This window comes from Agrilus planipennis, unplaced genomic scaffold (assembly GCF_000699045.2).
Source record: "Agrilus planipennis isolate EAB-ADULT unplaced genomic scaffold, Apla_2.0 scaffold44, whole genome shotgun sequence".
In the NCBI taxonomy this organism is placed as follows: Eukaryota; Metazoa; Arthropoda; class Insecta; order Coleoptera; family Buprestidae; genus Agrilus; species Agrilus planipennis.
In genome coordinates, this window is record NW_020438939.1 from 1,636,797 (window position 1) to 1,645,465 (window position 8,669).

Sequence of the window (8,669 nt, forward strand, 5' to 3'; positions counted from 1 at the left end):
AAATAGAAATTGTTTACATAACACACTTTGTCCTACATTTCTATATGCGTGTAGAAGTATGTAAATTTCAAACGTATTCTTTAAAATAATGAATTTTTAGCTATTTCTACATCCCATGCAGAATCTGCATTATTATTCGGTGCTGTTAATATTTCTCTCAGTTTAAGTCTCTTGAATGTACTGGATAATTCATTATTTAAAGTAAATGCTATGGGACAAAGTAGTCGAACACACTGTATTTTATGTACTGTAACAGGACTGGCTTTTTGCACTTTTTTTCTGATAGGTAAGTATTTTTTAATATATTAATGGTTGATGTTTCAAAATTTATTGGCACTAATTCACCACAAACAAAAAAAAAATACTTCTTTTAATATATAAGTACATTTCAAAGTAAAACAAATAAACTACTTGTTAATTCAAAAATATTAACATTTCTCTTGGTTTGATGAAGTATTTTTTTAAATATTTTGTAAAGATACAACTATCTCTATTCTTTTCCATATTTTACTTTTAATAAGGTGTTTTGTTTAATATGGAAACTCGAAATTAAATGAAACGCTTAACATTAATTTTCAAAGGAAATAATACTTTTAATAATAAAAATCTACACTAAAATACGTTATATATTATGAAAATATGGTCATATTTTCGTTCTTATTTTCAGACATAAGTTACAGAAATTGTTTTTTGCTCCTCGCACTGCTGCAGTTCTTAACTGGATCAATTTGGCTGGTAAATTTCATTTTTAAAAAAATTAAAGAAATAAGAATGTAAATGGTTTTATTAGTAAAAGTAATAAGTAGTTAAGTAAGTCGTACAACTAAGAATGCTTTTTTATTAAAAATACGAGTACTTTTTTACCTGTTTTATTTTTTTCCAAAAATCCCTCCCAAGTTTTGCCCTATATGCGATGTTAATCCGCCAATTCCGACATTAGGAACCTTTGGAAGATTTTTTTGAGGTACGCCGGCTACGTCGAAAAGTTGTTTTTGATAATTTTTCAGTTCACTATCCAAAATGTTGAATACCTTGCACTGAGCATCTTGTAATCTATCGGCTAAACCAGCCCAAAGACCCATTTGGCAAAATCGAAAATTGCTTTCGATTTTCGGAGCAGAACTTATTTGGAAAAAATTATTGTTAGAACTTGAAAAACTTGGCAGATCTTTGTTTTCAAAGGAGATTTTTTTGTGTTTCGCAAAACTGGCTATGGCCTCCACGAAAACGTTTCGTACTTGCATATCTTCTTCTGTGAAGTCTCCATTTAAATCTAACGGTTCTCCTTCGAGGGTATACGCGTCAAATAAGAAGGCCAAATCTTCGCCGTGACTTGCTGAACGTTCTTGAGCACCTATTATAATTTTTTATATTCTTTTTCTGTTTTACATTTTAAATTATTTCTATTTTAACGAAAAAGATAATGTTGCGCTTACTGTTATTTCCAACAAAAGGCAGGCCAGCTAGAAAATAATGCGCTTTACTGACTTTTGGAATGTGATCGAAGGAATATAAAAAAGTAGGAGCTTTACTTTTCGACCACAAATTCACAGAAAGGAAGGCCGGTAAGTTGAACAAAGCGTCCGCTAAAAACGTAGAGACAGATAGTAAGTAAAATCTTTTGAGTGTCTGATTTTGTTACCTGTTGCTTCGGTAATTTTTCCAAAAGCTTCAACAACATTATTTTTGGCAACGTCAATGTATTTTCCAAACTTAAACGAATCCAAAGTTTTCCAGAGACCATTCTGAGACCCAATTATAGACTCCTTTCCTATCGCAGTAAACGACTGAAGTTCTTGAATAAGTACCTTATTCAAAAATTCGGATTTCGTTTGTAGTGATTGTAGAACTTCATCTTTAAAAACGCCTGCCAACCAAGTAATTATGAATTCAAAATTTGTCATTAAAATTTAAAATCTTACTGTTAACGGCACGTTTGGTTTCTTCTTTGGTGACTCCGGTAAATAAAGGAATATTTGGTATATTTCCTTCGGACATTTGCTTGAAGGGTTCGTGTTCAACGCCACTGGGTAGAGACCTTCCATCGTGTACGCCTTCTACAACTGGAGAAGCCCCAAGTGATCTTGACATTGCTCCCATAAATCCTCGCGAATTTACTCGTTGCATTTGTATTTGAGAATCAGCCTTTAATAATATAGAGAATTACAAAACTAACAAATTAAAAATAGATCGTTTACATTAATTATATTTTGAGCTGGTATACTCTGCAAACATTTAATCATTGCTAATGCTGAGGTGGTGGGACAACCTTGAGTCTCAGCAAGTTCCCTTGCCACCCCATTGGGATCATCATCCATTGCCCAGTTAGAAACTGCTGTTCCTGATAAGGCTATAACTCCATTTGCGTATCCTATTATAAATAAATTAATGAGTTGTTTAAGAAAATTTAAATGATAAATAAATGTGGACCTTTCGCTACTTTGTTCAGTGCCATTAACATTGCACTGCTTGCTCCTGATCCATGTCCCATTACAACAATATTGTAAGGATTTCCCCCAAAATATCCTATGTAATTTCGAACCCATCTTACCGCCATTACCATATCCCAAAATCCTGCATTTCCGGGCAGTTCTGCTGACTGCGTACTTAAAAATCCCAAGGAACCTAATCTGTACTGTATGGTAACAACTATTAGCCGCTTGCCAACTAAATGTCTAACCTAAGTATTTAATTTGCGTAAGTATTAATATAATTTAAAACATTTTTTATGGTGCTTACTCCATATTGAGAAGCTGAACCATATCTGAATCCACCCCCGTGAATCCAGACCACTACAGGAAGACCTGTAGAAAAAGATTTTAGAAAGACTCTTTAAAAATTTATTAAGTATAGAAATTTGTAGTAACCTTCAGTGCCAATAGGTAAATCAGGAGTAAAAACGTTTAGGAATAAACAATCTTCACTACCAACGACTCTGTTTTGTCCAGAAATTGGTTGAATACAAGGGGGTGGAAATCTAGTTGCGTCTACATCACCTTTCAGGAAATGTTGCTTTGGCCTCTAAATTATCAGCAATAAATTTTTCCTAATCAAAATTAACATATAAATATAATAATTGTACTTGAGAAATACCTGAAACCTTTCTTTTTTAATGGGCGGTTCAGCGAATCGCAATCCACGAAAAACATAATGCGGAAAGTCCAACACTCCCCTCACTTTGGCAAATCTTCCTGCAAAATTTATAAACACCAAAGGATCGTCATAGGGCGGCATTTTTGCCGGGTAGCCACCCACAATACGACGTACCCGAGATTTTTTGGATTCTTGATATGTTGCATTATCTGAACCAAAACAAAAATCAAACGACTGGAAAAATAAAAGCAGAAAACAAATTTTAATTTTCATGCTTATTTAGTAGGTATAACAATTCCAATAAAAAAATGTTAGTACTAAACACTTTTTTATTTCAATCTTTCTATAAATAATCTTCAAACAGGAAGTTTATTATCACATAAATTATCTCCGCGTTTCCCTGTTAGAAATAGATATCCACTTTACACAAATGATCATTTTAATATGATACTGTTTAATAAGTAAATTGCTTGTTATTTTTTCTTGTACGTTAAAAAATGAGTGATTAGGTGGAGTATTGGCCTTTTTGAGTTAAAGTGTTGTCTTCATAATTTTCTAAAACATCAGCCAAATGCTCATTATCTCTGGGTCTCTTGAACTGTTTCTTTCTTTGGGCAGCTTTCTTTCGTTTTAAAGGTACCATTGGTTTTTTGGGACCATGGTCCTGCATTGATCTTATGCCTGAAATACATATTTAAAAATAATTTTTATATTTTTAGGAGATAGATTTCTTTAAGTATGGAATTCTGACATTAAATCTGATTAAAATTTCACCTTGTTTCTCTAAATATTCATCAATTTTTTCATCATCCATTGCATCAACAGCAACTGACCTCCATAATTTCTGAAATTCTTCATCTATTGGCATACTAGCAGTTCTATCATTATAAAATAACACCTTTTTTTTGTCTAATGGTCTTGCAACAAAAATTATTTCATTTTGATTCTGTAGAGTCTTAAATACAAAATGAAATTTGTTATAGTTTAAGAAGCATAAATAAAATTCCTTTTATTATTTCTACCTTTAAAGCCTTTTCTGCATGAGGCAAAGATTCCATTACATCATCAAGATATATTCCGCCTAAGCCTTTTAAATCTTGTTGTTTGAGCAACTTCAATAAACTTTTACGATCCTTTAGTTTATATGTGGCCTTAAAAGTAAATTTACCATCTACAGTTACTTCAATTTTTGGATTATTTTGTAATGCTTCTGTTTGTAGCCACTATAAAGCAATACACAAATATTTAAGTGATTCTGATAAAATTCATTCTTCATACTTGTTTAACTTTAGACCCCACATCTAACTGATTAGTTTCATCAAGGATTTCTTCTAATGTCAATGGATGCGAATCTCCTTCTTGATGTCTTACACGCATGTGTTTAACTATTTTGGCTAAAACACCAAAACGATATTGTGAACTTCCTGAAGCAGTCTTATATCTATAAAAAATATAAATTATACCAAAGTATAAAGCGAAATAAATGCGGTTATTTTTACGTATTTAGGTCAAGTTTTGAGCCTGATGAAGAGGATACTTTGCTTTTCTTCTTTTCATCTCGAATAGAATCTGATTTTGTATCATTTTTCTTTTTCTCGACTCTAAAACAAAAGTACTGTGTATATGTATATAAATGAAAAGAAACTATTTCAAGATATTACGTTGGTGTTGCCAGAGCACGTTTCTTAAATAATTCTCGTTCCTTTAATAAAGCTGGATCCATTTTATATAAAGTATGATATGAAGACTATTTATTAAATTTGAAAAGGATGAATTGTTATTCGCCCATAAAGTAACACACAAAAAACATGAAAGTTGTAGTAAGAAAATAAGAAATCCTTATTAACCACTTTATGTTTAATCCATGACCTTATACTACCTTATTATACATCTCTAACGTATGAATATAACAAATATAACCTCATTTATTGTTTATGAAAGATGTCTATGTCTGATGACTTATTTGAATTTTTACATTCAGAGGTAATTAATTATTCAATTCAGCGAAATGAAATTAAGAAAAAGGAAAGCAAGGTAACATATTTCACTTTTTTATATTTGTCTTGTAATAAAAAAGTACATGTTATTAGGATGATGACTTATCAAACATAGAGTTTATTGGATTTTCTACAGGCTTTAAAGTAATAGAAAGGTATTTCAAAATTAGATTTTAGTAAATGCAATTTTGGTTAATCTTGTACATTTTAGGTTGACTAAAGAAATGCCTAGGTTTAAGGATGAACTGGACACGATGAAATTTATATGTACTGACTTCTGGTCAGCCATTTATAAAAAACAGATAGACAATTTAAGAACAAATCACCAAGGTGTTTACGTTTTACAAGACAATGCATTCCGTTTTCTAATTAAAATATCTAATGGCAAGCAATATTTGGAATATGCTCCACGTTATGTGGCATTTACATGTGGGGTAATCAGAGGTGGGCTGGCAAATCTGGGAATCAATTGTCTTGTAACTGCTGAAGTTCAAAACATGCCCTCCTGCAAATTTCACATACAGGTTCAAAGAATGTAATTATTACAATATTTAAATTGGTAAGTGAAAAGTTATATATTAAAAATTGTTTTATATTTGAAGTTGTATTGTTTAGGTATATCAGAAAAATCACATTGTTTTTTAATTATATTGTAAACGTTTTTTTAATATATGTTTAGAGTAGCATGGGAGTATTTAATAAAAGATAAATAACTTCAAACTTTTATTAAATGCCATTTTGTGAAGGAAGTGATGAAATATAATTAAATAAGTGTGTATTTGTAACAATTCCTTTTAGTTGTTCAGTGTGTGCGTTACCTGAAAAAATAAAAGTTACCTTTTATAAATAAAAACTGTACATACATAATTGATTATATCATAATACCTTCAGTCACAATAACACAAGGTTCAATGTGCAAAATTCTTGATATCAAACCCAGACTAGTATTTGAATCGACTTTTATTATTTTCTTATTGATAGCTGGTATGATAGGATCATTTAATGCTATTCGTTTGTTATTTATCATTGTCATTATATCTTTAGAAGATGTAATTCCCTCAATATGCCTTGAATAATAATTCGTAATGTTAAAAAAAAGAGACACATTTTTAATAATTTTACCCATTTTCATTAAGTACTGGAACGGTATCAGTTTTATATTCATCTAGTAATTTCTTGAAATCTTGACATGTGGATGTAGTGTACAATATTTTGGGTTTTTCGAGTTGTAAATTGCTCACCTTATCATCCCACCACCTACAAATACATTTAGTGAATGTTTTATTTTTTTTTTAAGACATACCAAACTTACGAATGATTATGAATATTCTCAGGTGAAATGTAACGTTTGGCTTCCATCCATTCTTCTGACACAAATTTTGTTAAATAATTTCTGATACTGTCTGGTAAAATTACAACACATTTTTGTCCTTCTTTTAAATTTTTTGCTGCCTTTAAAGCAGCTGCTACGTTAGCACCACTACTTCCACCTATTTAAATAACTTATTTATTTCTCTCATGTATGTATTATTTTCAAAGAAAAAGAAGAGGAATAAAATAATTCTATTTTATTTTCGTGACATTTACCTGAAAGTAACCCTTCCTCCCTGATAAGTCTTTTGGCCATAATAAATGATTCCTTGTCAGTGGTTTTTACCCATTTATCAACCACAGATCTATCCAAAACTACCGGAATAAAGTCATAACCTATTCCCTCCACTTCATAAAATCCCACACCCCCTTCATTTAAATTATCCGGAGCCGCTAATATAGATCCATAGGGATCACTTGCTATTACTTGAACATTGGGAATTAGTTCTTTCAAACGACGTCCTATTCCTGTTACCGTGCCACCTGTTCCGGCCCCTATGACCTATGGCAAAATATATTAGGTATTAACCATGACTTTTATCAGTCCCCTGCATTAAAATAGATAGCACAATTTGATTTTGACCTGCAGACTTCAAATATAAATAAGGTCAAAAATTAACAGTGATTATTATTTTTCTCATCAGTACTATAAATGCTTCTCCTGTATAATTTTCAAAACTGCCTTAATTTTTTTGCAAATTTTAAGTACCTACCTAATTTAAAATTAAATAAGTGAAATATGCAAAATTAGTTCTTTCAGTTGATACTCCACTCAATCCTGTAAGAACTTCTCTTTACCTTTATGAATGCAAAACCGTTAACATGGTAATTATTATATATTATTTGGTACTTACCACCATATCAATTTTTCCGTCACATTGTTCGTAAATTTCCATTGCAGTGTGGTCGTAATGAGCAAGGGGATTACCCGAATTTTTGTATTGATTTAGAATGTATGAATTCGGTGTTGCATCCCGTAGTCTTTGTGCTACAGCAAGGGACCCTTCAGGTGAATCGAACGCTGCTTCAGTGGGTACACGAACGATTTCAGCCCCCAATGCCTTAAGTACGTTAACCTTTTCATTAGACATTTTCATTGCCATCACGATGATGCAACGGTATCCTAGGGTATTAAAGAATTTTAAAACAGGCTGCTTAAATTGTAATATTTAATTTTGTCTGAATTTGTATTTGCAGTTTTTTAAAATTAGTTTACATTTTTGTATTAATACCTTTTACTGCACATGCTAAAGCTACTCCAATCCCCGTATTTCCCGAACTAGGTTCAATAAGAGTGTCACCCGGTTTGATTAACCCTTTTTTCTCTGCATCTTCAAGCATTCTAATGCCAATACGATCTTTTACTGAACCTCCTGGATTGAAATATTCGCATTTTACAACTAAAAAATTTTAAATACTTAATATTTAATAACATTATTTTAATAGACAATTTCGTTGAGAATTTAGTCACAAATAAATATTTGATTGTTCATTCTCTTAAGGATGGTGGATCGTAGGCAACCTTGGGTAATAGTGCATTTTTAGGGATTCTAGTAGATTCTAATTATAATTGGTAGTTATCTCTTATCTATGGTGGTAGTTGCGGTTTCCGGAATGTATTATTTCTGCCTATGGAAATGTATTACCAGTGAAAACTGAATTCAATAGGTATAAAACGTGTGTGCAACGTGTGTAGTTCACGCAGATTTCGGTAAGAATTAACAATTTAAAATATTTTGCATTAATAACACGGAAACGATTAAAAATCAAACAAATTATATATGTTTATACTCACAATTATTTTGTTTACGAGTTATTATTAATGGCGAGGTGAAAATCTTTAGGTTGGCTTGTTTTGCATTATTTTTTAAAAGAAAATTTAACTTATTAATACAAATGAATAAATTCATAATAGATAAATTAAATACGTTGGGTTTTTTAATTGGTAATTCTTTCATGATTTCCACCATTTAGTACTATTAATGACGCAATTGTATTTACCCTTCAAACTTCTTTTTGTTGACAAAACAGAATAAGGAGTTTGCTGTGATAATGAAATAAATATAAAAAGAGATTCACCACAAATTACAATTGAAACACGTGTCTGTTCAGTTATATTCGTTTTTGTGGTAAATTGGGTGTTTTTTCATTCTTATATTCCTTGTACTTATGCCTATCAGGCATTTTAGAAAAAAAAATTAGTATTTA

The 8,669-nt window shown here is 31.1% G+C and overlaps 5 protein-coding genes and 1 long non-coding RNA gene across 9 annotated transcripts in view; 3 read left to right on the forward strand and 3 right to left on the reverse strand.

Annotated features, from left to right (window-relative positions):
- LOC108742582 overlaps positions 1-863 on the forward strand; it is a 4,585-nt gene extending 3,722 nt beyond the window's left edge. For both annotated transcript variants that reach the window (XM_025974529.1, XM_025974530.1), the window contains exons 6-7: positions 101-286; positions 668-863. In XM_025974529.1, coding sequence (XP_025830314.1) covers positions 101-286; positions 668-777 — 296 coding nt within the window. In that variant the 3' untranslated portion in view covers positions 778-863. The remainder of the gene's footprint in view (positions 1-100; positions 287-667) is intronic.
- A 4-nt stretch (positions 864-867) lies between these two features.
- Positions 868-3,388, reverse strand: LOC108742557 (carboxylesterase 1E). 2 transcript variants are annotated; one of them, XM_025974527.1, is made up of 9 exons: positions 3,094-3,388; positions 2,868-3,021; positions 2,740-2,804; positions 2,431-2,680; positions 2,199-2,371; positions 1,923-2,145; positions 1,643-1,867; positions 1,437-1,586; positions 868-1,354 (listed from the first exon to the last, which is right to left on the reverse strand). In XM_025974527.1, exons 1-9 carry the CDS (start codon positions 3,364-3,366, stop codon positions 870-872), a joined length of 1,998 nt encoding a protein of 665 aa, XP_025830312.1. In that variant the 5' UTR covers positions 3,367-3,388; the 3' UTR covers positions 868-869. The 2 variants fall into 2 exon arrangements, with proteins under 2 accessions (XP_025830312.1, XP_025830313.1); XM_025974528.1 differs by lacking the exons at positions 2,740-2,804; positions 2,868-3,021 and having other exon boundaries at positions 2,431-2,635.
- Positions 3,389-3,408: 20 nt separating this feature from the next.
- On the reverse strand, positions 3,409-4,847 carry LOC108742556 (general transcription factor IIE subunit 2). The gene is made up of 6 exons (XM_025974531.1): positions 4,755-4,847; positions 4,593-4,694; positions 4,372-4,534; positions 4,116-4,316; positions 3,868-4,048; positions 3,409-3,774 (listed from the first exon to the last, which is right to left on the reverse strand). Exons 1-6 carry the CDS (start codon positions 4,814-4,816, stop codon positions 3,599-3,601), a joined length of 885 nt encoding a protein of 294 aa, XP_025830316.1. The 5' UTR covers positions 4,817-4,847; the 3' UTR covers positions 3,409-3,598.
- Positions 4,848-5,009: 162 nt separating this feature from the next.
- Positions 5,010-5,774, forward strand: LOC108742573 (trafficking protein particle complex subunit 6B). The gene is made up of 3 exons (XM_018477840.2): positions 5,010-5,127; positions 5,184-5,245; positions 5,302-5,774. The coding sequence occupies exons 1-3, from the start codon at positions 5,035-5,037 to the stop codon at positions 5,627-5,629; spliced, it is 483 nt and encodes a 160-aa protein (XP_018333342.1). The 5' UTR covers positions 5,010-5,034; the 3' UTR covers positions 5,630-5,774.
- Positions 5,775-5,800: 26 nt separating this feature from the next.
- The window catches only part of LOC108742572 (cystathionine beta-synthase), a 5,046-nt gene continuing 2,177 nt past the window's right edge, over positions 5,801-8,669 (reverse strand). For both annotated transcript variants that reach the window (XM_018477839.1, XM_018477838.1), the window contains 7 exons: positions 7,694-7,861; positions 7,316-7,584; positions 6,678-6,963; positions 6,403-6,580; positions 6,213-6,347; positions 5,976-6,157; positions 5,801-5,908 (listed from right to left, as the gene is read on the reverse strand). In XM_018477839.1, the coding sequence (XP_018333341.1) occupies positions 5,817-5,908; positions 5,976-6,157; positions 6,213-6,347; positions 6,403-6,580; positions 6,678-6,963; positions 7,316-7,584; positions 7,694-7,861 (1,310 nt within the window). In that variant the 3' untranslated portion in view covers positions 5,801-5,816. The remainder of the gene's footprint in view (positions 5,909-5,975; positions 6,158-6,212; positions 6,348-6,402; positions 6,581-6,677; positions 6,964-7,315; positions 7,585-7,693; positions 7,862-8,669) is intronic.
- The window catches only part of LOC108742577, a 27,737-nt gene continuing 26,935 nt past the window's right edge, over positions 7,868-8,669 (forward strand). The window contains exon 1 of the long non-coding RNA XR_001938694.2: positions 7,868-8,172. This is a non-coding gene — a long non-coding RNA (uncharacterized LOC108742577). The remainder of the gene's footprint in view (positions 8,173-8,669) is intronic.

What these genes read in the sequence shown, in the direction of transcription:
- LOC108742557 (XM_025974527.1), bottom strand. Translation starts at nt 3,366, where the DNA reads ATGAAAATTAAAATTTGTTTTCTGCTTTTATTTTTCCAGTCGTTTGAT. An exon ending in GTTCAGCTTCTCAATATGGA is followed by an intron (nt 2,681 to 2,739) that starts GTAAGCACCATA and finishes TTAAATACTTAG; the next exon opens with GTTAGACATTTAGTTGGCAA. An exon ending in GCCTTTTGTTGGAAATAACA is followed by an intron (nt 1,355 to 1,436) that starts GTAAGCGCAACA and finishes AAATTATAATAG; the next exon opens with GTGCTCAAGAACGTTCAGCA.
- LOC108742556 (XM_025974531.1), bottom strand. Translation starts at nt 4,816, where the DNA reads ATGGATCCAGCTTTATTAAAGGAACGAGAATTATTTAAGAAACGTGCT. An exon ending in TCAAAACTTGACCTAAATAC is followed by an intron (nt 4,535 to 4,592) that starts GTAAAAATAACC and finishes TATTTTTTATAG; the next exon opens with ATATAAGACTGCTTCAGGAA. An exon ending in TGGGGTCTAAAGTTAAACAA is followed by an intron (nt 4,317 to 4,371) that starts GTATGAAGAATG and finishes ATTGCTTTATAG; the next exon opens with TGGCTACAAACAGAAGCATT.
- LOC108742573 (XM_018477840.2), top strand. Translation starts at nt 5,035, where the DNA reads ATGTCTATGTCTGATGACTTATTTGAATTTTTACATTCAGAGGTAATT. An exon ending in TTAAGAAAAAGGAAAGCAAG is followed by an intron (nt 5,128 to 5,183) that starts GTAACATATTTC and finishes ACATGTTATTAG; the next exon opens with GATGATGACTTATCAAACAT. An exon ending in GGCTTTAAAGTAATAGAAAG is followed by an intron (nt 5,246 to 5,301) that starts GTATTTCAAAAT and finishes TGTACATTTTAG; the next exon opens with GTTGACTAAAGAAATGCCTA.